General features: G+C 37.7%; 1 protein-coding gene across 2 annotated transcripts in view; it reads left to right on the forward strand.

Moving 5' to 3' along the window:
- PDLIM5 (PDZ and LIM domain 5) overlaps positions 1-12,985 on the forward strand; it is a gene marked incomplete at both ends in the record, with an annotated part of 109,490 nt that extends 96,505 nt beyond the window's left edge. For both annotated transcript variants that reach the window (XM_079535116.1, XM_079535117.1), the window contains 5 exons: positions 1,130-1,304; positions 7,105-7,285; positions 8,303-8,423; positions 12,109-12,224; positions 12,896-12,985. In XM_079535116.1, the coding sequence (XP_079391242.1) occupies positions 1,130-1,304; positions 7,105-7,285; positions 8,303-8,423; positions 12,109-12,224; positions 12,896-12,985 (683 nt within the window). The remainder of the gene's footprint in view (positions 1-1,129; positions 1,305-7,104; positions 7,286-8,302; positions 8,424-12,108; positions 12,225-12,895) is intronic.
- Positions 12,986-24,289: the final 11,304 nt, after the last annotated feature.

A 24,289-nucleotide genomic window follows, 5' to 3' on the forward strand; every position in this document is an offset into this window, starting at 1 on the left:
GTATTGGTGAAGCAGATACCCGCACTGTATATTACAGTGTTGCATCTTTGCAACAGAAGCATTGTCCCATGCTGTCAGACATGTCTGTAGTTGCTTGGTTGTTACTTTCTGACCAGACACATCTTAATATCTCTTTTTGATTTGCATGGCTTAATATGGTTGTAATAAAGCCAGGACACAGAATAAACAATCATGGTTTTGCTTGCCTCTGATTACAAAAAAAGACACTATGGAAACACGGGGTTGTTTAGTTTCTTTTGTTGGTGGTGGTGTTTTTTTTTACTTTGAAACAGAATTCTCCACTTGACGGGAGTAGCTACTCCCATAACCATCTACTGCTGTGATCTGTGTGTTACCAAGCTAGACGTATCTGTAAAGGAGAAAGAAAAGCAGAGAAGTATTTCTTTCTTCATCACCCTTGGCAACAGGTGTCTATGCATTTCATTTTTGTAAATGCATTTTTCAAACTCCATAAAAGCTTATGCCTATGACCTTGAAAAATAGAATGTAATTGCAAGTCTGTGGATGTATACACTTATGGAAATGTCTGGATTTTATGTCAGAGACAAAACTTTTCTAAAGGGATGTGAACACTGCTGTAATGCTTCAGATTGTCAGTGTTTAGTGAGCTAGCCTAGTGTTTAAATTTGATTTAGAAATATGTTTTCCTTACACAGTACTGTATTTTATGTTTCTATATGTGCTATGTTGAATGTATATTCTTATTTATTCTGTTGATAATGATGGATGATCTTTTCTACTTAATGTAAAATGCTTTGAGTAGCTATATCATATTTTCTTGTTTTTGTTCATACACTGATATTCTTGGCTTTGGGTTTTGTATCTGAAGCAAAATAATGCCTTCACAGGCTGTACATTCTTTCACATGTTGAAATTTGTCCACTGTTTTTACAAGCTAGCTAAAACTGTTCTGTGTTATTTCATGGGTGTTCTGTAAGTACAGTCTTACTGGTGGAGGAGGAAGGAAAAATGCCAGTTTTATAATTTGTTGCTTTAAGTAGGCAGGCATACACCAAGCTGGACAAATTCTACCTGTTGCTTGTATTTCAGAATCATTTACTTGGTACTGAAAGACAGTTTCTAAATACTTTTGGCACTCTTTTTGCAGCTCCTGCCAGTGGATGGACATCAAACAGTATTAAAACATTTGGAACAACTGCTCCAAGTCAGAAGTTTGAAACAGCTCCTCAGCTAACAGAGCAGGACACATTGGTTCAGAGGGCAGAGCATATTCCTGCAGGAAAGCGTACTCCAATGTGTGCACAGTGCAATCAAGTCATTAGGTTCGTATCTACTCATCTGCTCTCTGATATCAAAACTTCGCTTTGCTTTCATTGATTTTGATTCCTCAGTCACAAGAGTTGTATGGTTCCACTTCATTTTCGGAGAACATCAGTTTTGTAAGTGGTTTATCTAGAAAACCTAAGAATGAGAGAAAATTATGGAGGGAGAATATTGCAAATGTTGGAAAACACCGAAAACGTTGTGTCACATCCTTGCCATGCATTTTACAGAGATTTAGAAAGCTGGGTGGAGTAGGGCAAAAATAAATGCAAAAGAAGAGTAAGGTAGTTAGTTCTCACTTTCACATCGTTGCCAGTAAAACTGGAAAATGAGCAAGCTGGAAACAAATGAGAGTACAGGGAAACCAAATGCAAACTAACATCACAAAAGCCAATTTATTAACCAGAATTTCTAAATGAGAGGAGGAAAGATAGCAGGCTCCAGCTATGCAAGATAAGTAAGGAATACAGTTTTAACAATTGCTAGGATTGGTTTAGTTATAACTTGCTAATACATTTCAAGTTTCAAGGGTCTTTGTGGGCTCTCTGGCATTTGGGTAGTTAGTGTCCTTGACTTGTATAATATCAATGGAAAGGATTAATCAACAGAATACACAAAAATGAGTTTGCTAATTGACATAAATAAATTTTGTTCAATCTCCTAGATATTCTATGTTTAGTCAGAATTTCATATGGAGGAAGAAATGACTCTTGGACTGCACTGTTCTGTCAATGAGTTTTGAAAATTAGATGTGATTATCTTAGCACTTTTCATGTCAGTGTGCAAATCCTCCTTGATTTTCATCTGACTGTGATTTTGGAGGGATTATTAGATGATTATTAATATATTAGGTGAAATATATTCTTTTAAGATATCATCTTTGTTGTGCTGTTGAACTACAAGAGCAAAGTAATGTACTGTAGCATTTATTTTTTTTCCACCTGTGTTCATGTTTTCAGTGAACAACATAGGAGAGCATGCACTATATTTCACCATGGTTAAAGGAAGAAACTTGTTTGATTAGAAAAATGATGTGTATCTATAAGATGTGTAGATTTCACTCAGCATAATAGAAAATCAAGCTTTCTATGATGGACTTTTTAGGTTTCTCAAACCCTTGCTTGAACTCTGCATCGAAAATTCATCTGACTGATCACTTCTTTCTAGGGTTGAATCAAGTCCAACTTGCTGGCTTCCATTAGATATCTGTTCCGATATTTCACTACTAGCTCCATTAACAAAAGTTAATTTAGGGGATTATTTGCTAACTCTCCTGTGGAGTTCTGGAGAAGATTTTCCTATTTTAATTCTATATGACAAGGGAATAAAAATATGTTATCTCAACGTCTTTGAAGCAACAGAAAAGAAAAAAAAAAAACACATAAATTTTGAATGCAAATGTACATGATCTCCAATCCTAATCTTATGCTTCACTGCAAAATGAAAGATTAGTATCAAAAAGGCCTTTGCACTTTTTGGAAGAGATTCATCTGATAATTACTATATTCATTTTTAGCAGTTTGACTTCTTTGTTCTCTGAGCGATGGAGAGCTTTGAATTCATCTAGTACTATGTGAGAAAATGTATACTTTCATTTTTGTCATTAACATTTCCATTTAAAAGTAATACGAACACAGCACTTATACAATATGCTGCATCTTTATGCAGAATCTTCAGGGCCTTTTACAGAACCTGTAGTTTAGCAGGGTTTGCTTTTGCTCTGTACTGTAGGCTCTCACGGCACAGTCCACCTATCACTCCTGAGTGCTCTTCTCAGTACTTACAACACAAGCTGCTGTTCTCTCCTTTAATCACCATTGAAAAGGAAATGAGCTTCAGCCCTGCGAGTATGGGAGTGTAGTTGTCTAGAAGCAGCCTTTGTTCCTTAGTGATCACATATGGAGAAAGGAATGAGCCCTACTTGACAGTACTTAAACCATTGTCACCTACTGAAAGTGACACCTCTTTACGAATAGTAACGGATACTCACGTCTTTCCCTAAATTGTAGTCATTGTTTAAATCTTAATACTTCTTCATATGTTAAATGCCATCTCAATTATTAAAAGCAAGCATTGTTTCATTTGTGGATGAGTTTTCATGTTAATCAATATCAATTATACCAAATGTTCACAGTCTACAGTGAATTTGAAAGATTGCAAAGGCATTTTGGTTTCAAGTTTTATCATAATTACAGTTCATGCCCTTAGTGGTCATGTTACCTATGAAAAGGTAGGAGGAGGATTAAGTGACACTGCACTGTGCATCTGTTTTGAAGCCAGAATGTGTTGTGAAATTGGTTACTTTACACGAAGGCATTGAATGACCGTGGCTAGTTAAGCCAAAACCAAAGGCATCTGATAACTTTTTAATATATCTTTAATTATTGATACAGTGATTGTATGAAGATTTCAAGTTCTTCCACAGCTTCAGTAAGTAAGCTTTTATTTCCGTGTCTGTAAGTATCAAGTTGGAGGCAAACTAAATTTCTCTTGATCTACTTGCTGCGTTAGTCTGATGAACTCCTGACATTTTCTGATGAAGACTTCTGGTTATCAGGCAGTCTCACTGAGTGCTTCAGTGCAGAGTTCACTCTGCCTTTTTAAGTCCAAATGTGTTTTCCCTGTATCTAGTCTGAGAATGTTTCTTAAGTGTGTCTGCATCTGAATGGTGATTTGCTTTTGTCACCTTTTCATGGATCTTAATATCTTAAAGGTACTAGGGAAAAAGTACAAATGGTGCTTCCCTTCAGCATCTTCCATACATCCATATCCCATCTCCATGTATGTCATTATATATCATGATATTTTCAAATGAGGAGAAAAAGAATAGTTAACTACAAAACAATTGGCCTCACCAATTCACCAGATGTGGAAATCCTTTTGATCTTTCTACCACCAAATTTCAGTTCTGGATTTCTATCATAATCGAAGACACATGAGAAGCTAGATTATTGCCATACTAATACATCATGAACGTATTGATAAAGTTATACATAGTTACAAATGGAAAAATACTGAAATTATCCTTACATTCTTTGTACATTACTTACTTTTCGTTCCAATTTGACCCTGTTTCATTGCTACATATGGGACCCAGATGTTATACATGGCTACCAAATATATGTACCTAGTGATCCTTTGGGATGTAACAGTATGCAACTACTGATGTAAATACACCGGAATCTCTTAAAAAATAATAATAATAATAAAGTTACTACTGTTTGCCTCCATCTGTGGGTTTGGTTCATGAAGTCTTAGATTGTAATGTCAGCAGTTAGCATTTGAAGCTAGCTTGGAACGAAGGTGCATTCATAGCCAACTGTTGCTAGTTACGTTACCATTCCTTATCATCAACTGGAAGCAACATGTTTTTTGAGCTCCACTTGTAAAATTTGACTAGTTTACTAAAAGATAGTTGACAGAAAGGGGTTGTTGTTGTTGTTTTGTTAATGTACATGAAAGGACAAAGTCATTTGTAGCCATCTTCCTAGCATTTCCTGCTCTGGATACTTCCCATCAGGGTGCATGGCTGTGCCAAATTAGGCATTTTAACTCCTTTTTGAATGAAAGCAGGGAAATAAATTCCTTTGATAACTGAAAGTTATCGTTTTGATCATGAAAGTATGCAGAGACCAGGAACACCTCCAAGTTTTGAATATCATGTTTTAGTTTTTTACATGGCAGGTGTTTATTTTTTTCCAATTTTTTTTTTCTTCCCACATGCTTTGGGGCAGCTTTTAAGTAAGAGGCATCATTAAGCTGCAATGTCAGTTTGACATGTTTAAACTATGGCCTGATTAAAAGTGAAATCACATTTAGAAAGTGCTCCTCTGGACACATGTGCAGATGGAGCAAGCCTGCTAATGGAACACCTAGGAAACATTGTGCAGGGCACGGCCACGGCTTCCTGGGGACTTTTGGGAATGAAACTCTGTAGATGCACTCTTGCGCACTTTCCGTCTGGGGTCCTACATGCTGTCTTGAATGGCTAACCTCAATATGTCAGAACTGTAAACTGTGGAGAGCTAAATGTTGCAGATGTTGTAAAAATTCCTTCCCCTCTGGTCGCTAGCATGCTTTCTTTCCATTTCATAACTAACCAGGCCTATCATTGCAGTGCAGATGGCCAGAAACTCAATCCTGCCTGTAGCACAGAGAGAGCCTCTTCAATGTCAGTCCTGTCTTAATGAATCTATTAAATTAGCCTGTGCTGACACTGCACCAGGAGAGTGCTTTGTTGTACACAAGGACTTGTATTGTTTGATCGGTACATAACTGAAAGGGCACTGATGCAGAAAGGTGCTTGTATGGCAGCAGGAGGGTATCAGGTTAGGTCAGTGTTTGCACTGTTCAGGCATCCACTGGGATCCCCAGGCTCACTCCTTGAGGGCTGGGAGCTACTCCACGAACTGTTTCACTGCTTTCTTTATGATAATCAGAGGTAAATGGAAGAAACTGCTTCAGTATCGTCTTCATTGCAGCATACACATGAATCTGCTTCAGTCTCTCTGTCTTTGACTTCTCCTCCTGTTGAAAATATATGACATTCTCCAGAGAAAACATAGAAAAGAAAGAAAAATAATTATCTGTTCCTCCCAAAGGCATCACTTTCTGCTCATTTATTTTCTTATCTAACGATCAGCACAATCGTGGAAACAAACTTTCAGGTTTTTGTTTCTATTGTTGTCATTTCTTTGCTCATAGGAGAATGTTTGTCTTATAGAAAAACATCTTTGTTTCTTAATCGGTTTCAAAAATTGTTTAGCAAATAGGGTGGTGACACTAGCTAATACTTAGCACTTCTTCTGCAGTGAAGTATTAGATCAGGAAAAAATCCTGGCTTGTTACTGTAAGAATGGTATCTTTATTAGTGGTATCACAGAAGTATGAAATTTGATGCAAGAAATGACTTGAGCCACAGTGTTCACTTAAAACGCAAATTCTGAAAGGTTGAGTGTTGGTGGGACTCAGGAGGCACCTCATTAAAGTAAATATTTTTGGTGAAGAAATTAGGCATGCTGATTACGTTTTCAATTGAATGCTGATGCAGGGATGTATGCCAGAGAGTTGTGACTTAAAAACTAAGATGTTTGTTTGCATAGAAATGGCAGATTTCATTTTGTGCATTAACCATATTGCTTTTGCTAGACAAATGCTTTGTGTTTGGGGGAAGGGGAAGGGAGAAGAACTTCTGTTCTTGAAGAAAATGGTCCAATATTAATTAGCTTCTGGGGAAAACAAACTCACAAAAAGCAACTGAATGGTCTATCTTGCAAAAAACTTGCTGTATAAGGACAGCTACGGAATTTTTGTTTTACAAGAAAATGTTGTAATTGGCTCTCAGTGGAGTCAAGGGTACTTTAACATTTGTGGCCTTGATACAATTACATGCTGGAAGAGAGCTGATGGTATCACTGAGTCTGTTTGCAGTAGATAGAAACAGCTGGGAACATGGAACAATTTTATTTTTATTTTTCTTTTTCTTTTTTTTTTCCCCTTTTCCTTAGTAGCCACTTCAGCATTGTACTCAATGCAACACTAAAACAGGATTTCTGAAATGCCATGAAGTGAAAAGAATTAGTTGTTACTGGGGTCATGGGTCTCTGGGAGATAGTACCATGCGAATAGCACTAGTTGACATTTGGCACTTTCTCACAATCCCATCCAAGGGAAGAGGAGTGGAGCAATACCATACTGTGAACAGTGTGATGGTGTTGCAGAGGTAAATTAGAAGCTTCAGCAGGAATCACATCAATCACTTCAATGACATTTGCTAACTAATCTTTTCTTCCTAACCAGAGGACCTTTCTTGGTGGCCCTGGGGAAGTCATGGCACCCAGAGGAATTTAACTGTGCTCACTGCAAGACTTCCATGGCTTACATTGGATTTGTGGAAGAGAAAGGGGCTCTGTACTGTGAGGTCTGCTATGAGAAGTTCTTCGCACCTGAGTGTTCCAAGTGCCAGAGGAAGATCCTTGGAGTAAGTGATCAGTGGCTAACCCAAACTTTAGTGAGAGCATTAACTACTGTGTTCGCTGCATCTCAGTAATGAAATTCTTAGTCTGTATTCCTCCAGATGTACCCTGGCATACCTCTTATGTTCCCATCACATATGGAGCGTGTATATATAAATATATGTATATATTAAACGTTGAGCCTTTTCAGTCTCTCTCTAATGTTTTGATAGTGGTGTAGTCTCATTTGATCTTTCAAGTTAAGCCCCTGTTTTCATTAATCTGTTCTGTAACTGTTTGCTATTACTAGCTTTTCTTCAGCAAAATGCTTTTAATTGGCAGCTCTTTGCAGAAAAAATGGAAAAAAAAAGAAAGGAAAATAAATAATCCTCCTTAACCAAACTGGACACTGGGAAACACACTGGTTGGCTAGACTTGAAATAGTGAAATATTCCCTATGGTAATGCTAATAGAAAGATGTATTATCCCACTCGGCACTAATATTACTAATTTGAGCCTGCCAGCTCATTGCTCGCTGCTTTATTGCAGAAATTGCGTGTCTGTACTCTTATGCAACTGGGGTTATGCAGGGCTTTGGCAGCATGGTTCTCAAGTCATATTTGGCGTTATATTGTCTTCCAAAACAGCACAGAGCAGTAATAATTTTCACTTGCATGATAATTTACGATTAACTATTCACAGACTTCAGGAGATGTCAAAGATACTTCTTCTCATACTTCAGGGGACTGTTGTAGATAAGATCCTAAGTAAGATGAAGAAGGGGAGCAAATGAGCTGTTAAATATGTCAGGCTCCTGGTTTTTTGGTAGGTTTATGTACAATTGTTTCTGACAAATAAGGAAATGTGCCATAAATAAATCACTATATAGAGTTTAATATCAGCAGAAACTGCATGCACAGTATTCAAAGTAGCAGTAGGAAGCAAAGTATTCTTGAAACGTACCAAGTGTGGAAGCACTGTCACCACAATCTAGTCGTCACATCAAAATAATGTGTTAATAACTCTCTTTCTAATCCCCACAGGAAGTAATAAATGCTTTGAAACAAACTTGGCATGTTTCCTGCTTCGTGTGTGTGGCCTGTCATAACCCCATCCGCAATAATGTCTTCCACTTAGAAGATGGTGATCCCTACTGTGAGACGGGTAAGAAGTAACATAAGCAAAGATTAGTGCAGCTGTGCAGAGAAACAGCTTAATAAGGTTTAAAAAATAATATTAATTCTTTTTTTCTCAAGCTTCACTTTGGTATAGAAGCGTCCTAGCAAATTCGTATAACTTTGGAATTTCAGTTCACGCTAACAACAAATGTAGTAGACACTTAAAGTTTGCAGTGAGTTTCTTTTGCAGAAAAGATGGTAAGAACATATTCATTGGTTTCAGTAGGAGCAGACTTCTTGTCACTGGTTTTACTTGTTGTTTCTTTTAAGTTCTCAACTGTAGGTATCGGTGATACAGCAAAGCATTTTAAGTTGATTTTCTGGTTGGCTTTAAAATAGTTGATCTGCTTATTTACAAAATGAGCAAATATCTGTAGAGCAATGTGCTTTTCTTTGAATAGCCTTATTCACAGTGGGGAGGCTACTTCCAAGAGCAAGCAGTCTGCCCAGGAAGTGTTTGCAGATTCAGCGAAACATAAGGTTAGGATAAAAATAAAAAAGTAAATAAGGACACCGGGAGAAAAATACAGTGATAGGAGTATAGCATATGAAAGCCTGTTGAGCAGTAATATGTGAAAAATGTGGCAAAGAAATTCAGTTTTTTGTTTTTGTTTTTATGGGTTTTTTTAGTTTTGTTTTGTTAGCACTTCCAGCTAATTGTATCTTCCTATATGATTAACATGAACATTTTTCATTTATATCAATTCCTTAGTTTTCTTAAAAATTCCCTTGTACTATTTTGTGCTAGGGCAGAAATAGATGTTATCTGTAAAAAAAGTTCCACGTAGAATAAAAACAATATATTAGATTTGTCTATTTTTGCACAGTGCATTATTTACATCTGTGTCAGAATTGTCAGACAAAGTTTTTCCATGTTTTTCCTTTACTATAAGGAGCATTGCTTTTTTACCAAGTGGTGGAAGTAGTTTGACTGGGAAGAAATCTAGTTTGAAATCCTAATAAATTCTTTGAAGCTGAGATTTCCTTCCAAGTTGATCCCTCAGCTGTTCAAAGTGGGTGCTATGAAGAATAATAGACGCTGAATGGGTGAAGAAGGCAGGCAAAATTTATCCATATTTTCTGTTGGAGCAGATTTGATGAGGTATTGGCAGATGTGAAAGGACAAAGTAGATTACTGCTAATTCAGTTACACAAGTAGGGTAACATGTTGCTCCTATTGGATTTGTGGAGCAGCACAGGAAATGGATATACAAGCAGCATCCTCCAGTGTGACAGCATGGTGAAATTTCATCCTGAAACTGTCTGAAGCCCCTGATCTTGGAGCTATTTGATGATTCAAAAATAGTACCAGAGGGATCGATTACTCCCCTTTGGGTGGAAAGCTCATGACTGGGTTTGTTCTGCTAACACTGAATTCTTGTTCCTCTCACCAAATGACCCATATGTTGTGCAGTGCATTGATTTGTGCTACTGTTACAGCTCCCTTGCACAAAATGCATGCTTTTCTGTGCTCCAAGCAGGAAACGTGGATAAAAGGTCAAGAATATTATACTATTTGTGAAATTTATTTCTGAGATAAAAGGTCCTAGTGCAAGTTAAGGCAGACACATTCTGCAAGATGCTGTTGACAGTGATGTGCTGAGATGGCTCTGGCTCTCTAACTAGATGTTAATTTGAGATGTATGCATTCTTCAAAGACTTTCAGTCCAGCTGGAGTTAAGGGCCTGTAACTAACTTTAAAGGAATAGGGAGTAAATATCACTGCCAAATTTCCTTCTTCCTAATGCAATGAAGGGTTCTAATTTTAAATTTGTATTTGAAATTGTCACACTGATGGTTATCAGTATGAGGGAGCTTTAATCTGCAAAAAGTTCAATTTTATTTTCTTTTATTTGAGTGCTAAAATTTAATTAAACGTGCAAACGTCTACAACTTTAAAATATAACAGTTCAGAGTTAGTAACCTAGTTTTGAAAATGCTGCATGCAGGGAGAACTGTATTATTATATGAGAAGTGTGTTGGAAAACTTCTGTGGTATCACAGTTTGAGCATGTGAAAGAAAGATGATGCCCTTCATTCTGCCTTATCTATTGCTCTTTCTTCAGAAGAAAAGCCAATAAAGTTAGTAACACAAACCATAGTGCACGTTACAAAATGTTGTAATGGCTGGCACCTGGAAAATATCAGTAGAAGATTGTGTGAACATGAATGTGAAGAGCTGAGACAGCATGGTCATGAGACCTTGCCCTTCAGAGGTTTTGGATGGAGGTGTTCTACCATTTGATATTTTCACTGTCTGTCTTCTTCTTAACATTTCCAAATTCATTCCAACAGCATAGACTAAGGAAAGAAATTGGTGAAGGTGTTTCTTGCCACTGATGGCTTTTCTTGTCCAGATGATGCTCTTTGAGGTCACTATAGAAAACACTGTTTTACTGAGGTGAAACAGGACTCTCCCTGTGCTGGGCACACATGATAAATCTCTGTTGTCACTGCAGCAATTAACACTGCGGCACATATCTCTCAATAATCAAGCAAAAGAACAGAATCTCCTTGTAGCCTCCTTGCTGCTCCTTTTAAGGCTTCCTGATGAAGGGCCTCAATATCTGATTTCCCTGGAAGTCTGGAGTGTTACTATAAAGGATACAGTTAAAAGCTTCATTAGAGTTGTCACATTATAATCCATTTTATGAAGATGTAATATTATGTGACATTATACATTTGGTGTGACAGCTTGCTGATCCCAATTTTTTTTCATGTTAGAGCCATAGTGCTATTGTGTTCTGTGCAAGAAAAAGCACTGAAAGTAGAAATAAACAGGAAAGACCAGACAACTTGAATTGAAGTTTACGTCTGCACAGATTGAAAGTGGAGGGCTGCAGTGTCTCATGGTCCATAATATGGGTCTGCACAGAGAAGCAACTTTCCCATGCAAGAGGGAATGTGAGGATGTGGAAGGTTGTATGTGCCTCTCACCCAACTTCACACATATCTCTTGCCCTGCTCTCTTTTTCAAGCTCTCCACTGCCATAAAAATAATGGTATGAATACTTTCCGACTATGCTAGTTGCTAATAACCATCCTGATGCCATAGTGGTACTTTTTGTTAAATGCAATAAGTATACTGGCTAAAGCCCCTGGGTTTTTTTTTTTGGTTGTGTTTTAAAGACCCATGAAATAAGCTCTAGTGACTGGAAGACTCTGACTTGTTATACATTGCTATATTCTGTTTAGGATGGGAGGCTAAATATTGTATGATTTTGTGTAAAACAATCTAGGACAAATATTGTGCCAGAATGCAACCAAGGAGGTTTGTCATGTAAGCAGGCAGCATGAAACCAGGGCATGCTTTCAAAGCACAATCTGAGAGAACGTAAGTAGCAGGCAGGGTCTGCACTGGTGCCCTGCAGGGAGTGCATTCCCCCTCCTGCTGAGCACTCTATTGTTCTCAAGGAAATGAAACACCAAGGAGATGGAAGCAGTGCTCATTCTGCTCAGTTGAAAGGATAAGAAGGGGAAGAGAACTGAATGACCAATGAAAGGAGGATATCCCTTTCTTTCAGTCTAGGTCCTCTTTATACTGTGTACCTAATATTACAAAACTCAACGAGTGCAGACCCACTGCCACTGAAAGAAAAGCACAAAGATTTCTAGGGGTCAGTCTTGCTTTTCTGTGTATACTTCATCTTAAAAATTTGTGTTTGCTGCAGATTACTATGCCCTCTTCGGTACTATGTGCCACGGCTGTGAATTCCCCATTGAAGCTGGAGACAGGTTCCTTGAAGCCCTGGGCCACACTTGGCATGACACTTGCTTTGTATGTTCGGTAAGTAAAGCTATTCTACTTTTTAAACAAACCCATGGCGGCAGTACTTGTGCTAACCTGACTGATATGGGAGTTACAGCTAAAATGCCTTTCAGTCCTCAGAACCCAAACAAAAAGCACTTTCACAGTTATTTGGAAGGTATGTTGCTATTGTGAGCCTTTGGCACCCGTCCAGATGCTTTGGCCTGAGTTGCAGCCCTGTGTCTCCTAGCATTTAACCCTTGACATTTACTTCCCTAAAACAAACGTTTAAGGCCATAAAGGAACAGGCTGCATTTCTTAGGTATCAAGAGTGCTTTTGACATAAAGATACTGTAGCCAAAGTATGATCTTGTAAGATTCTGTGGCATTCTCTCTTACTGTCTCTCTCTCTCACACACACACACAAACACACACACCCCCACACACCCCAAAATCCTGTTATCCTGCTGGTGGGATAAATTTTTGTAAATGCTGCTCCAAGTTAAGAACCTATCGACTTAAAGCAGGCTATGCTTGCATTGACCATTAACTCTGCATCACAGAGAATACCCCTGAGAAAAATGGTAATAATTGTTAGGCTTTGAATATACTTTTACATACTACAGTGCCATGACTAGGCATTCTGAATAATGTGTAGTGCAATTCATCTGTCTGAATTGGGTGTTGTTTTCTTTCTGATCCCATTTCAGGTATGTAATGACAGTTTGGAGGGTCAGACTTTCTTCTCGAAGAAGGACAAGCCACTTTGCAAGAAACATGCTCACTCTATCAACATCTAATTCTTGGAGCTCATCTTGTTTAGCAAGTATACTGAGCAGAAGGAAAGGCCAAAATGTCTGTGTTCAATAATTGGTTAAAATTATTTATATATGCTATGTTAAAAATGGAAGAGAAATGTGGAAAGTTTAGGTGTTTGTACACTATTTTTAAAGTCCTTATCAGTTAGGGATTTGCTTCATAAAAAGATGGGAATTGGGAATCGAACCCAAGCCAAACTATTAGAGTGCCTTTACATCTGTGCTTGGCGTATTATCAGGTTCATGATTTTATGACCACATTTATATATACTTACATATGAGAAGGGAAACTTCTCTAAAAATAAATAGCTGATACTAATGTGTTGGTTTTGCTGCTGTTCAACAAACAAAATGAGATTGGCTTCAGTGATCCAGATCACTTTATTTTGCTGATGTTTTCTAAAGTGTATCTAGAAGTACTGAAGCTAAACTCCTTTAAAAAGGAACTCAAAGCAAAAATAGGCTTACTTGATATGTATGCAGTTCAACAACGAATAATTTCATCTGATGCTCTGATATATGAAGCCGTATCTGCGCCTTTAGCAGTGAGGTCTCTGATGGGCCTGCAGAGTACGTATGTTTTTACAAAGCAATTAAGCATAGGTGGCAACACGAGCAAACAGGAGTGACTTAGAAAAGGCCACTTGAAAGAAAGCGTAGATGGGATACTGTTCCTTACATCATGGCATGTACTACCAGAACACTAGCCAAAACAAAGTGCTAGTTGAGTTGCATTTGACAAGACAGAAATGTCAGATTAGATCTTCAGTACAAGGAACTGGGAGTCTTCTGTTCACAGCTGAAGTTTTAGGAAGTTTTCAGTGCCTTGGGAAGGAAATCACATTTAATCTATGCATAAAAGTGTTTATAACTTAAATGTGATGCTTTGGTGTTTAATGAGGGAAACTTCTGAAATGCAACTGAGGATATTGTTTTTCTCTTAGTGCACTATTTATGATGTAGCTTATAAATACGTATATTGGTGGTGTGCCAGGTAGTGTACTGAAAACTTATTTTCTTGCTCAGCTGTTAATATTTTTATTAGTTTTGCTTTTTTCTCTCCTTTCCAGCAGATGCAAGGAATATTTTGTTAAATAATGTAACATTGAGTCAAGCAGCCCAGTATTTCTTAGTTCTTGCAGGGGAAAGGAGACAATACTGCCATTTATGCATTTATTGCAAGCCAGGAGATTTTGCCAATCCTGTATGAATTTCACTTCCACAAAGAGAGTCAGCACGAGACCTGTGCACTGGCTAATTTTCACTTGTCTTCAAATTAGGGCTCAAGTGGTATGCAGTAATAGTAAGCATATAGGGGAGGGGTGATGACCCTCTGCGTGGGATGAATTTACTCCAGCAGAGTTGCACAACAGAGGATGTCCTCTTGGGGCTATATTAGATTTCTGATGCAAAATATATTTATGTGCTATTAAATTCAACTGAGATTTTAGAGCTGAATTGTGTTAGGCTTCAGTGCTCTTTCCAACACACATTCAAAATGACCATTTGGCCATTTAGTGGTCAGGTTTTTTGTTTGTTTTCTTCTGATTTCTTTTTTTTTTTGTTTGGATTTTTGTTGTTGTTGTTTGTTTTTCTAAATGATAAAAAGAAGAAGTTTAGACATAAATTCATGGGAAAAAATACAAAAAAATACTATGGTTAAGTAAGAGGGAATGTCAACAAAAGAGGGGGGGAAAATGCACCAAAATTGCTATACTGAAAGATGGAAAGGTATTTCTTTATAATTCAGTTAAACAGATTCACACGATGGGCTGTTTCATTTTTTTCACTTTATTTCCTGAGGATGTTTTTCTTCGACACTACTGTTTCATTTTTAACTTCTGGTGGTATGGAAGAAATGTCACAAAGCTGTTTAAGATGTTTATACTATTATAGATGTACCCTTCTGTGAGTCTGCCTGAAAATCAAAAAGGTGGAAGCTGAATGGATGAGATAACAGCAATATGAGCCAGTTTACTTTTAAAAAAAATGGAATGTGGGAAAACGAGACCTAAGAGCTAGGTATCCATACAGCTACATTGCACATGTTTGAGGGGAGAGGATAGGAGTGCACAGGGTAAGGTGGTATTTTCTGCAGTTCAAACCTTGCAATTTCTAAGTAGGATAGAAGCTCTTCAGTGGGCGCGAAGTTTGTCAATGTTCTTACAGTCAATTTGATTTTTTTCCTTTTTTCTTCTTCTTCTTCTTCTTTTTTTTTTTTTTTTTAAATTTTAGGTTCGTAATTTTTATTGGGTTTATATTTCTTAATTCATATGCTCTAGTATTTGGACTTTCACAGTTGTTAGTGAATTTGAGGACAAGCGCCTGAAAGGCTCCATTAGGACTGCTTCATTTAGCTGCTTTGTGTTTTAGCTTTTGGTATGTTTATTTGTTTAAAATTTAAAAAGGAAGCATAGAATCACCGATATATAATGAGTATTTAATGGCTTTCTCAAATTATCTAAATCAACTAAGACAAAAAGGAAAATATTGTTTGTTGTTATTTTAATAAGTGAGATTTTAGTAGAGCACTTTATAATAATGCCATATATCTCACTGAATATTTATTACTTTTTTGTTGTTTAGGACTATTTCATACTGGTTGTTTTATTTGTCAGCCTGCATACTTACCTCTGGAATCTTTTGGCGTGTCAATGTGCGTGTATTTATGTATACTTACCTAGGTATGTATGTGTGTACATTGAGACATACATATTTGTGCACATATGCATACATATATTTGATTGAAGACTTGACATGGCAAAAATCAGAGCAGTTTCATTATCATTTGATTTTGCTTGCTTGTTTTTAAAATTCCCAGCTTCATAAAATAGATCTATATCATTCATGTTTTGAGGCAAATTTAGAAAGTCAGGAAACTCTTGTTAGTAACCTAACTACTGTAGGCTTTTGCATGCATTTTCAGCCAGTAATTCCTTTTTCTTCCAAAACTGTGTTGAGAGAATTGGATTTAACTCTGTTTGAAATTAGAAGATCTTTATAACTAAATAATTGAATCATGATGAGTATTTCAGTAAATTGTAACTAAATGATTCAGAGTTATGTGTAAATATAATAAATGCTTAATATAACAATGCAATAAACTTATAAACAAAAGTTAAGTAATGGTTAATTATGTGTCTGTCTGTTCAGCTACACACCTGTCTCCTTATGGAGCTACACACAAATGAGTTAGAAGGGGAAATATATCCATTCACAGATTAATTTCTTGCGTTTCCTTTTTTTAATTGTTGTTTATTGTTTTACTCTGAACAATCTGCTGGTTTTTTTCCCAGCAATTTGCTTGTTTGTCTTTAAAAGGTTTGAGCATTGCATTTTTGGTTGTTCACATTTGAAATTTAATAATATATTTCTTAAAAGCCACAATCAAAAAGTATAAAAAAGAGAACTCTCTATCTGTCTGTGGTTGTTTTGCAGTTGCTGGACTTTTGTTCTGATTCAGTCAGTAAAGAAAGTCATGACTGTACACACGAATAAATATTATTTGAGCTGCTTATTCTTCAAGTAAGATTGAAAGGTTTTTTGCACAAAAAAGAACCTGGGTTTTCTGGTGGATAGCAAGTTGACCATGAAGCCAGTGCAATGTCCCTGTGAAAAGACCACTGCCTTCCAGGGACACACTAGGCAGAGCCTTGCCAGCAGGTCAAGGCCTTCTCACCAGTACAAGGGAGACGTACACACACTGGAGCAAGTCCAGTGAGGAGCCAGAAATATGATGAAGGATTTAGAGCATGGTTTAGTGATGAAACTAGGTAGTTGAGCTTGATAATCTTGAAGGTCTTTTCCAACTCAAATTATTCCACAATTCTGTCTCTCCTCTGGGGAGGGGCTGAGATAGATGGGATAGTTCCTCCTGGAGAGGAGAAGGCTCAGGGATCTTGCCAACATGGGGGGAGTAAAGATAATGGAAACAAGTCCTGATCACTGGTATCTTGTGACAAGGAACTGTGGGTGGTCAGGTACTGGCACAGTTGCGCAAGGAGGTTGTGGATTTCTCTGTCCTTGAAGATTTGCAAAACCTGACTGATCGTGGTCACCTGCTCTGAACAGGGGACTAGACAAGGTCCCTTCATTTTGAAAGGTGGATGGACAAAGACACACCCTTCCAAGCCTTGGTGTGATTGATTCTCCATCTTCTAAAGTTGGAAGTAATCTTCTAAAGTTGGAAGTAAGTACTGAACACTGTGAAATATGTAACAATGTAAAACTCAGATTTGGCTGATTGCTATTTATTTGTATCCTTTACTTCTATTCCACCACCCAGATAGAATACTTTACAACGTTTGTTTAAATGTGTTTTATATTTTTATATGTTCAGACTGTTCAAGGCAATACTATCTGCTCTGACAAGCACTATCTGATGCTGTACTTAGCCTTGGCACAAAGCGTTCTCTGCTTTCATTGCAGGATTCTTAGCCATCAACTATAACATGGCCAATTACTTCATGATAACACTGGTCTCGTAAAACTTTCCTTAGCTGAATCTCTCTTAACTAGGCAAATGTGCTGTTATTTTCTACCTTTATTTACACAAGCAAAGGAAAACACTGCACATAGCTCTATAAAATTTAGAGGCAACTTTACAGAAAACTTGCCTCCCCTTCAGCGTTTAGGCTATGAATGAGACAAATGCAAGTCTATTTGCAAACAGTATATTAAACTCCAGAAGCCAAACTTTTAAAGGCATCAGGTCTGCATTTGACGTTTTAATGGCAAAGGTTTGGTTTCTATCAATCACGTCATGTAACATTTAAATGCACCGACAAAAATAAGAAATCTGTCATTCATTCATTAAAACACTGTAATCCTGTGTAAGATTTATAGGCTTAAAAGTCAACAGTGTGTTTTCACAGTAAATCCACTTTCACTGCTCAGCACAGAACAAATCTCTCTGTCACTCAAAATGTTTGCTGGTCAAAATGAGCAGTATGAGATCTTCAAAGGGTTTCTCACAAAATTGCATATAAATCCTTTTACCAGCAAAGGCTCGATTTAGGTTTGAGTTTTACTTTCTCAGGACATTGGCTAATATCTTGTTCTCAGACAAGATCTTGGTTATATCAAAAACACGTAGGGCCTAATTTATTATTAGTGGTCTGGTGTTAATTAGGGGGAATTACCAGAAATAGTTCGCTTGATGGAAATTTATTATGGGATCACACTTTACTGATGGCAAAATAGGAGTCACTGAAAGAGTGCAGCTCCTTCTCATAACCAACTAATTAATAAGGTGCCAAAATTCCTCTGAGAAAGGGTTTGGTCCTAACTATGGGAACCTCACAGAGCAAATGGTTCCTATGCAGTATTTAAAATTTAAAAGAGGAAAAGAAAGGAGAAAGAGCTGCCCAGCAGAAGTCTCAAAGTGGTATGGCTTTTTCTTGAATTTATGAGAGAAAATATTTAGCTGTGCTTCTAACTTCTCATTAAAGAATTGCTTTTCCCAGACAAAAAAAAAAAAAAAAAAAAAAACAAAAAAACCACCAAAAAACACCAAAAAACATAGCAGCAGCAAGTTTATCATCTCATTTGGTATTCCTGAACTTGGTTTGCAGTTTTCCTTGTACATACTGCAAGCTACAGCTCATGATTTCATTAACTAGCTTATAACAAGCTTTTGTATTGCTCTTTATTACTGCCCCTAAAGGTCTCTTTCTTCATCGTTTGCCACGAAGGTTGGCATAGTTAGGAAACTTGTGCTTATGACTGAAAAAAATAGGGCAAAGTACTCAGCACTGTGATAAGGCCAAATATAACATGTCTATGGCAGTTTGGGGATAGAAAACCACTGTCTGTTATTAATGGTTACAGGAAAGTCTTGTACCAGAATGGCAAATTATAATAGTATGGAGCACAAGCAAAATATCTCTAAAGAAATTTAAAATCACTGTACTAAAAGTTACATGTGGCTCTCTTGGACAAAATATATTCCACAAGATTTTTTCCAAAATATTTAAGATAGTAAGGTATGCAAGTTGTAATAAAACACTTCTGTATTTGCACTGGAAATATCTTTAGCTATTTAAAAAAATATTCTTTTCTTTTTTTTTTTTTTCTGGATTCTTAGTATACTCTGAAAATATGTATTGTCACATTGTATTCTGAGCAGGGCTCATATTTTCCACATTATCACAGTTAAGTCCTGTTCAGTATTCATGCCTTCGCCTTGCTTTTTCTTACTACTGGGCAGTGCTATTGTTTGTTTTAAAATATTTCAGCACAAGATAATCCTGTCAAGGTGTGTCCTTTGTTTGTCTTCATGATGCATCAATGAAATGTGAAAAGTTCCTTTAGCAAATATAAACTTCCTCTAAATTTTGTCATGCTTTCCAAAGCATCAAGTTTTCCCACCCAGAAGTTTCCACTGGAAAAGTAACTTAAGATACCAGATCAAAGTAGTAATTACATCCCACATAAACTCTTTCCCTTGAAACCCATCAGGTAAAAGAAAAGCATATAAGTGCAAATGTAGCATTACATTCATTGATAACCTAGGTGAATACGGTCTCGTTTATTTCAACTTAACCCCCCTTCAAATAAAATAGAACTAGTATCAAAGCTATATTAATTTTATCATTTTCTTTCCCCAGTTAGTGAGATCAGAACTAAAAGGGGATGTGGGCCCTTGGTTTTAGTGAGGTTTCCTTAACTAATGTCACAAAAGCTATTCAAAGGAAAGCTACAGTTTGGTGGATGACAAACAGTTGAGTACTACAGCATCCAGAAGTAAGTGATTATGGTAACCTCATTACCACAAGTAATACTGCTTAAAACAGTGTTATTTCATTTGTCAAATCTCAAATTTTCAGTTAAAGAGAAAATAAGATCCTCCTCAGCCCACTCTAGCTACTTGCTGATTCAATGAAATGTGGAATTCTTACACACTTCCACATAAATACATTTCTTAGTTCTTACCTAGTAATCAGGATCATCATTATACTCTAAGAATAAATAAAAAGAAAAGTTAAATCTTAATTTTGCTCCATGAATAAACTAAATTATTGGTGTTTGTACTGAACTGCAGTTCTCTTAGATCTCTCATTAAGAGCTTTCAAAAATTACTTCAGCATTACTTCAAATTCACTTTCATTATTTAAAGACTTGTCTGTGACACATACTGCAGTAACTTACCTACTTCTCCTGCGTGCGAAGAACAAATAATACTTCATAAGGCAAGACTTTTATTTTTGTTTTTCATAGAGAAGACCTGCTTGTTTTTGTGTATTCTTATCCCGTGCCTGTTTCTGGAGACAAAGAAGGGTATAAAATAGAGTACATTAACATTCACAGCACCTATGGCTGATTAACCACAATTTTCTTTAAGCAAACCAAGTGCAGTCAATCTGTTGTATCACTTTTTTTCCCATGTGGGAAAGCTCTACTGACAATCAGTTGAGCGTTACAGGGAATTTCTGACCAGTGATATATGGAGAAACAAATACGCTGAGCTTTCTCTGAAATACAGCAGTGTGTGTCAACATCAGTAAAATTACAGTAAAACTACAATCTGTCATTAAGTCTCACATGTTCCTCCTTATGTATATTTTCCCAAATCTGCAGCTAATCAACTGTTTGCTCCTGCTTTCACTGAAACGCCTCTTATAGTTGGCTAGAGGCTTCCTCTGCAACATTTGGAGAGAGGTTACTTCTTTATAGTCTCTTCTTTCATTTTTTCCAAAAGGTTTTGTGCAGATTCTTGGCGGAGATCAGCCCTGATGAAGCCTGTGATGCTCTCCCAAAAAATCAGCAATATCACATTTTCTTTTTCAAAGCTTCTCCATTACAAAAGCTCTAAAGCTTTGGCAAAGGTTTCCTAATACCAAACAGATTCATCTTCTAGACAGTTATGTGATCATAGTAGGAGAATGAGATATCACGTATTTTTCTTTTCAATGAGAATTAGCATTTAGGATTGCAATGTCTTGTGGGAGCATTGCATGGCTCGTTAGACAGTATTATGGTACTGCAGGGAAACAGTCACAATTTGGAACATGACAAATGTAGTAACTGTAGCATTCCTTTATGAAAAGAGACAAGCTGGTAATGTTGCTATTTACTTGAGATATCCCACAGATGGTATTATCTGCCTATGTAGTTTACATTTGTAATATATATTATGTATGGGAATGTTATTTCATATTGAAGACTAAGTTATTGTCAGCCTCTGGTGCTCAGGAATTAAAAGCAGTGCTAGCTTGTGCTATAAGATCAGAGCCACCACTACTTCAATCACCCAAGCTATAAATATGTTGTTGTTGGATGTTTGTTTCTTTTATATTATATATATATCAACATACGCCTGAAAAGAGGTGGCTTTTATATTTTTATCATGTTGTGAATTGTAATGAACTGATGTACTGAGAAATTATGCATTCATTTAAAAACCTATAGTATTAATTATTGTTGTTTAAGAAAAAAACACTGAAATGTTTTTTGCACTGACTCAGACCTTACTCATTTGGAATCTCTTACTGTCATGGGGAACATGTTTCTAAAATATCGTGAAGGAGATTTTCCTCTTTTTTTCCCAGAAGAGTGATTAGAGGCTGCAGGCCAGTGCTGGCCCAGGTCTGTTTGTCACAAACCGTCAATGATTTCTTCTTCAGAAAAGGCAAAGTTCCTCCAGAGCTTCAGTGCCTTTGGGCGTGAGTGGGAGCTCAGTATTTGCTCCTTACAGGTTGGGCTATGGCTCTGGCACACAAAGGATGCATAGAGGTGAAAATCATTCTGTGATGGATTACCTCTTGCACTCAGGCTCCAGCCTCTTCCCTTGCATAGATGATAATTTTTTGTATACCCAGAACAAAATCGACCCAGTGAGATGGCTGTTCAAACTATTGCTTCTCCTCTCTTCTTGTTCTTTTGGGCCGCATCGTGCCATCCTGTCACTGCAGAGGTCACTGTTGATTGCAATCTCAGGCCTTGTCATTGCTAAGTCAATGCAGAACATGATTTGATTCCCAAGCAGACTCTCCCTCACAGGTTTGCAAACTCAACCAGGAAGGCAAATGGTGCTCCAAAGTAGATTCTTCCATCAGGCATTGGAGATGCTGGTGACAGCATTGGCTATTCTGTCCTTCACATCTTTCCATGGTATGTGGTTATCCCCCATCTAAATGTGACATGTTGCACACAGTTTGGACAGACTTTACCTGTCTGTAGACCAGCCTCTGGTGTTGTCACCAAAGGAGAACAGTGCAGACAACCCCAGCACTGGCTGTTTTACCACTCCAACACTCATTGCCCTTCACAGCATCAGAATTGGTGTAAAGCAGGTCTGCACAGTGGTCCTAGGACATAAGTTGCATCAGAAATTCAGAGCAGCAGGAATCAAATGCAGAAGCAAAAGAATTGGTTTATTTCTTCAATGTGTGTACAGATTACTAACTGGGGGAATCTAAATGGGCAAACTGATTTGGCACAGGATTTCTTTGTCAGCCTTGTCAGGCTGAATTTTGTGAGGGGACATGAAGTATGGATAAAGAATATTTAACTATTCTCAGAAGCAAGCAGACAGAGATGTTAGAGATGTTCCTAACATCTAACATCCTAGAGATGTTCCGGTGGGACAGAACTTTTCTTCGCTCTCTATCCGACATTTTTATTCATCATCAAATTGTGCATATTTTTCTTCTGCCAGCTTTTTTCTTTTAGGTCAAATAGCTCTTTTGTCTTCATATGACATACCTGTGAGATCAAACAAATCTTTTTTTTTCTTGTCATTGTTGTTCCTGGGCTACCCAGAGGCTGAAGTGAGCTTTGTTTAACATTATCAGTGCTGTCCACTGCTTCAGATTGCAGCATTCCATCCTGTGCTGTCTGTAGGCAGCAGAACTATTTCCGTCTTCCTAATGGCTTTGCTTCTGTGAATTGCTACCAGCTTCTGGCACGGCCACCTCTGCTAAAGGCCACATGGAGTCTTCACAGAGCAAGCATGAAGTACTTCCTCTTGCAGTGCCCCAGTCTGCAGATTCCACATCCTCCTCTGTGTCAGCTGGAGGTGAATAACAGCACAAAGAATCCCAGAGCTAATCCGGTAGTTGATCCCCTGCTTTGTCACTATGTCAGCACTGCTGAGTTTGGAGTTCCTATCCATCTGGAAGGGATCCTCATGCTTTCCCTCCCAGGTGCTGTGGTGATGGTGGGAGCTGCAGCCTCATTTACCTCTTTTAAATAAATACCCTTATTTTCCTAAAGCCAGGTTGAAGTTGGAAGGGACCTTTGGAGGTCAACTGGTAGAGCTCCTGCTCAGCCCTGTTTAACCCTGGCTGGCTCATGGGGTAGGTAAGGATCGTTCCCCTGAAAGCACATGGGATGAATCTGCAGCATGCTTTAACACATGCAGCATTTTCAGTGCATAGGATGAAAGCGATGGTTTAACCCAGAGATGCGTATGTGCTCACAGAGGGAATGGGTAGAGGCAGCAATTCAGCTGTCAGATTATTCTGTTTTAGAGCCACCATGACATCACCTGTATATTCAGCTCCTTTTACCACTACTAACGTGGCAGCTCAGTAAAGAATATATATTTTAATGATACAAGAAAATGTTTCTCCACCTGCTGCCCCTCATTTGTTTAGGAAGCAGTTTCTAAGAACTGTGTGCTCTCACGAAGCTGTAAGATCTCTCAGGTACTCAGCAGATGATTTTCGGCTGCTGTGTCCTCTGCTGTACTTTGACTTGGCTCTCAGTGTAACATTTCAATTAATCCTATTTTAATTATTTGCCTATGAGAAAAGCTCCCAGAATGATAGCTGCCTGTGAAGAGAAAATGACTATTTACAGATGAACCTGGTGATATAATCATGTTAAATGAGCCCAACAATCCCCATAGTAAGCTACTATTTTCATTTCGTTACTATACATGCGTTGGTGCTAGCAAATAGCAACTTCCAAAAACAATTAATGGAAAGAAGTTTTGCTTGTAAATAATCAGCCATCTTAGGGAATACCCATCCAAGTTTCCAGTGTATCACTGGAAATTTGGATCCATGTCTCACCCACACCAGGCTATGAGGGACTGCCTTCAGGCAGCGCTCCCATTTCATCCTGTTGAGCTTCTCTGAATGAGGGTGGTTCCTTTGGAAACAAGTGTGCACACAGGTGATCAAAGGCTGCTGTGTGAGGAGGGCTGAACAGGTGCTGTCTGCTCCCCAGCTTCAGAGGCTGTGACTTCCCAACCTTCCCAGTGTTCTCTCAGCGTAATACAATCTGTACAGCAAAGACACATGCTGCTGTGGTGTTCATATGCACGATCTGCTCTGGTTC

The sequence above is a fragment of the Tetrao urogallus genome, assembly GCF_951394365.1.
Source record: "Tetrao urogallus genome assembly, chromosome: 4".
Taxonomy (NCBI): Eukaryota; Metazoa; Chordata; class Aves; order Galliformes; family Phasianidae; genus Tetrao; species Tetrao urogallus.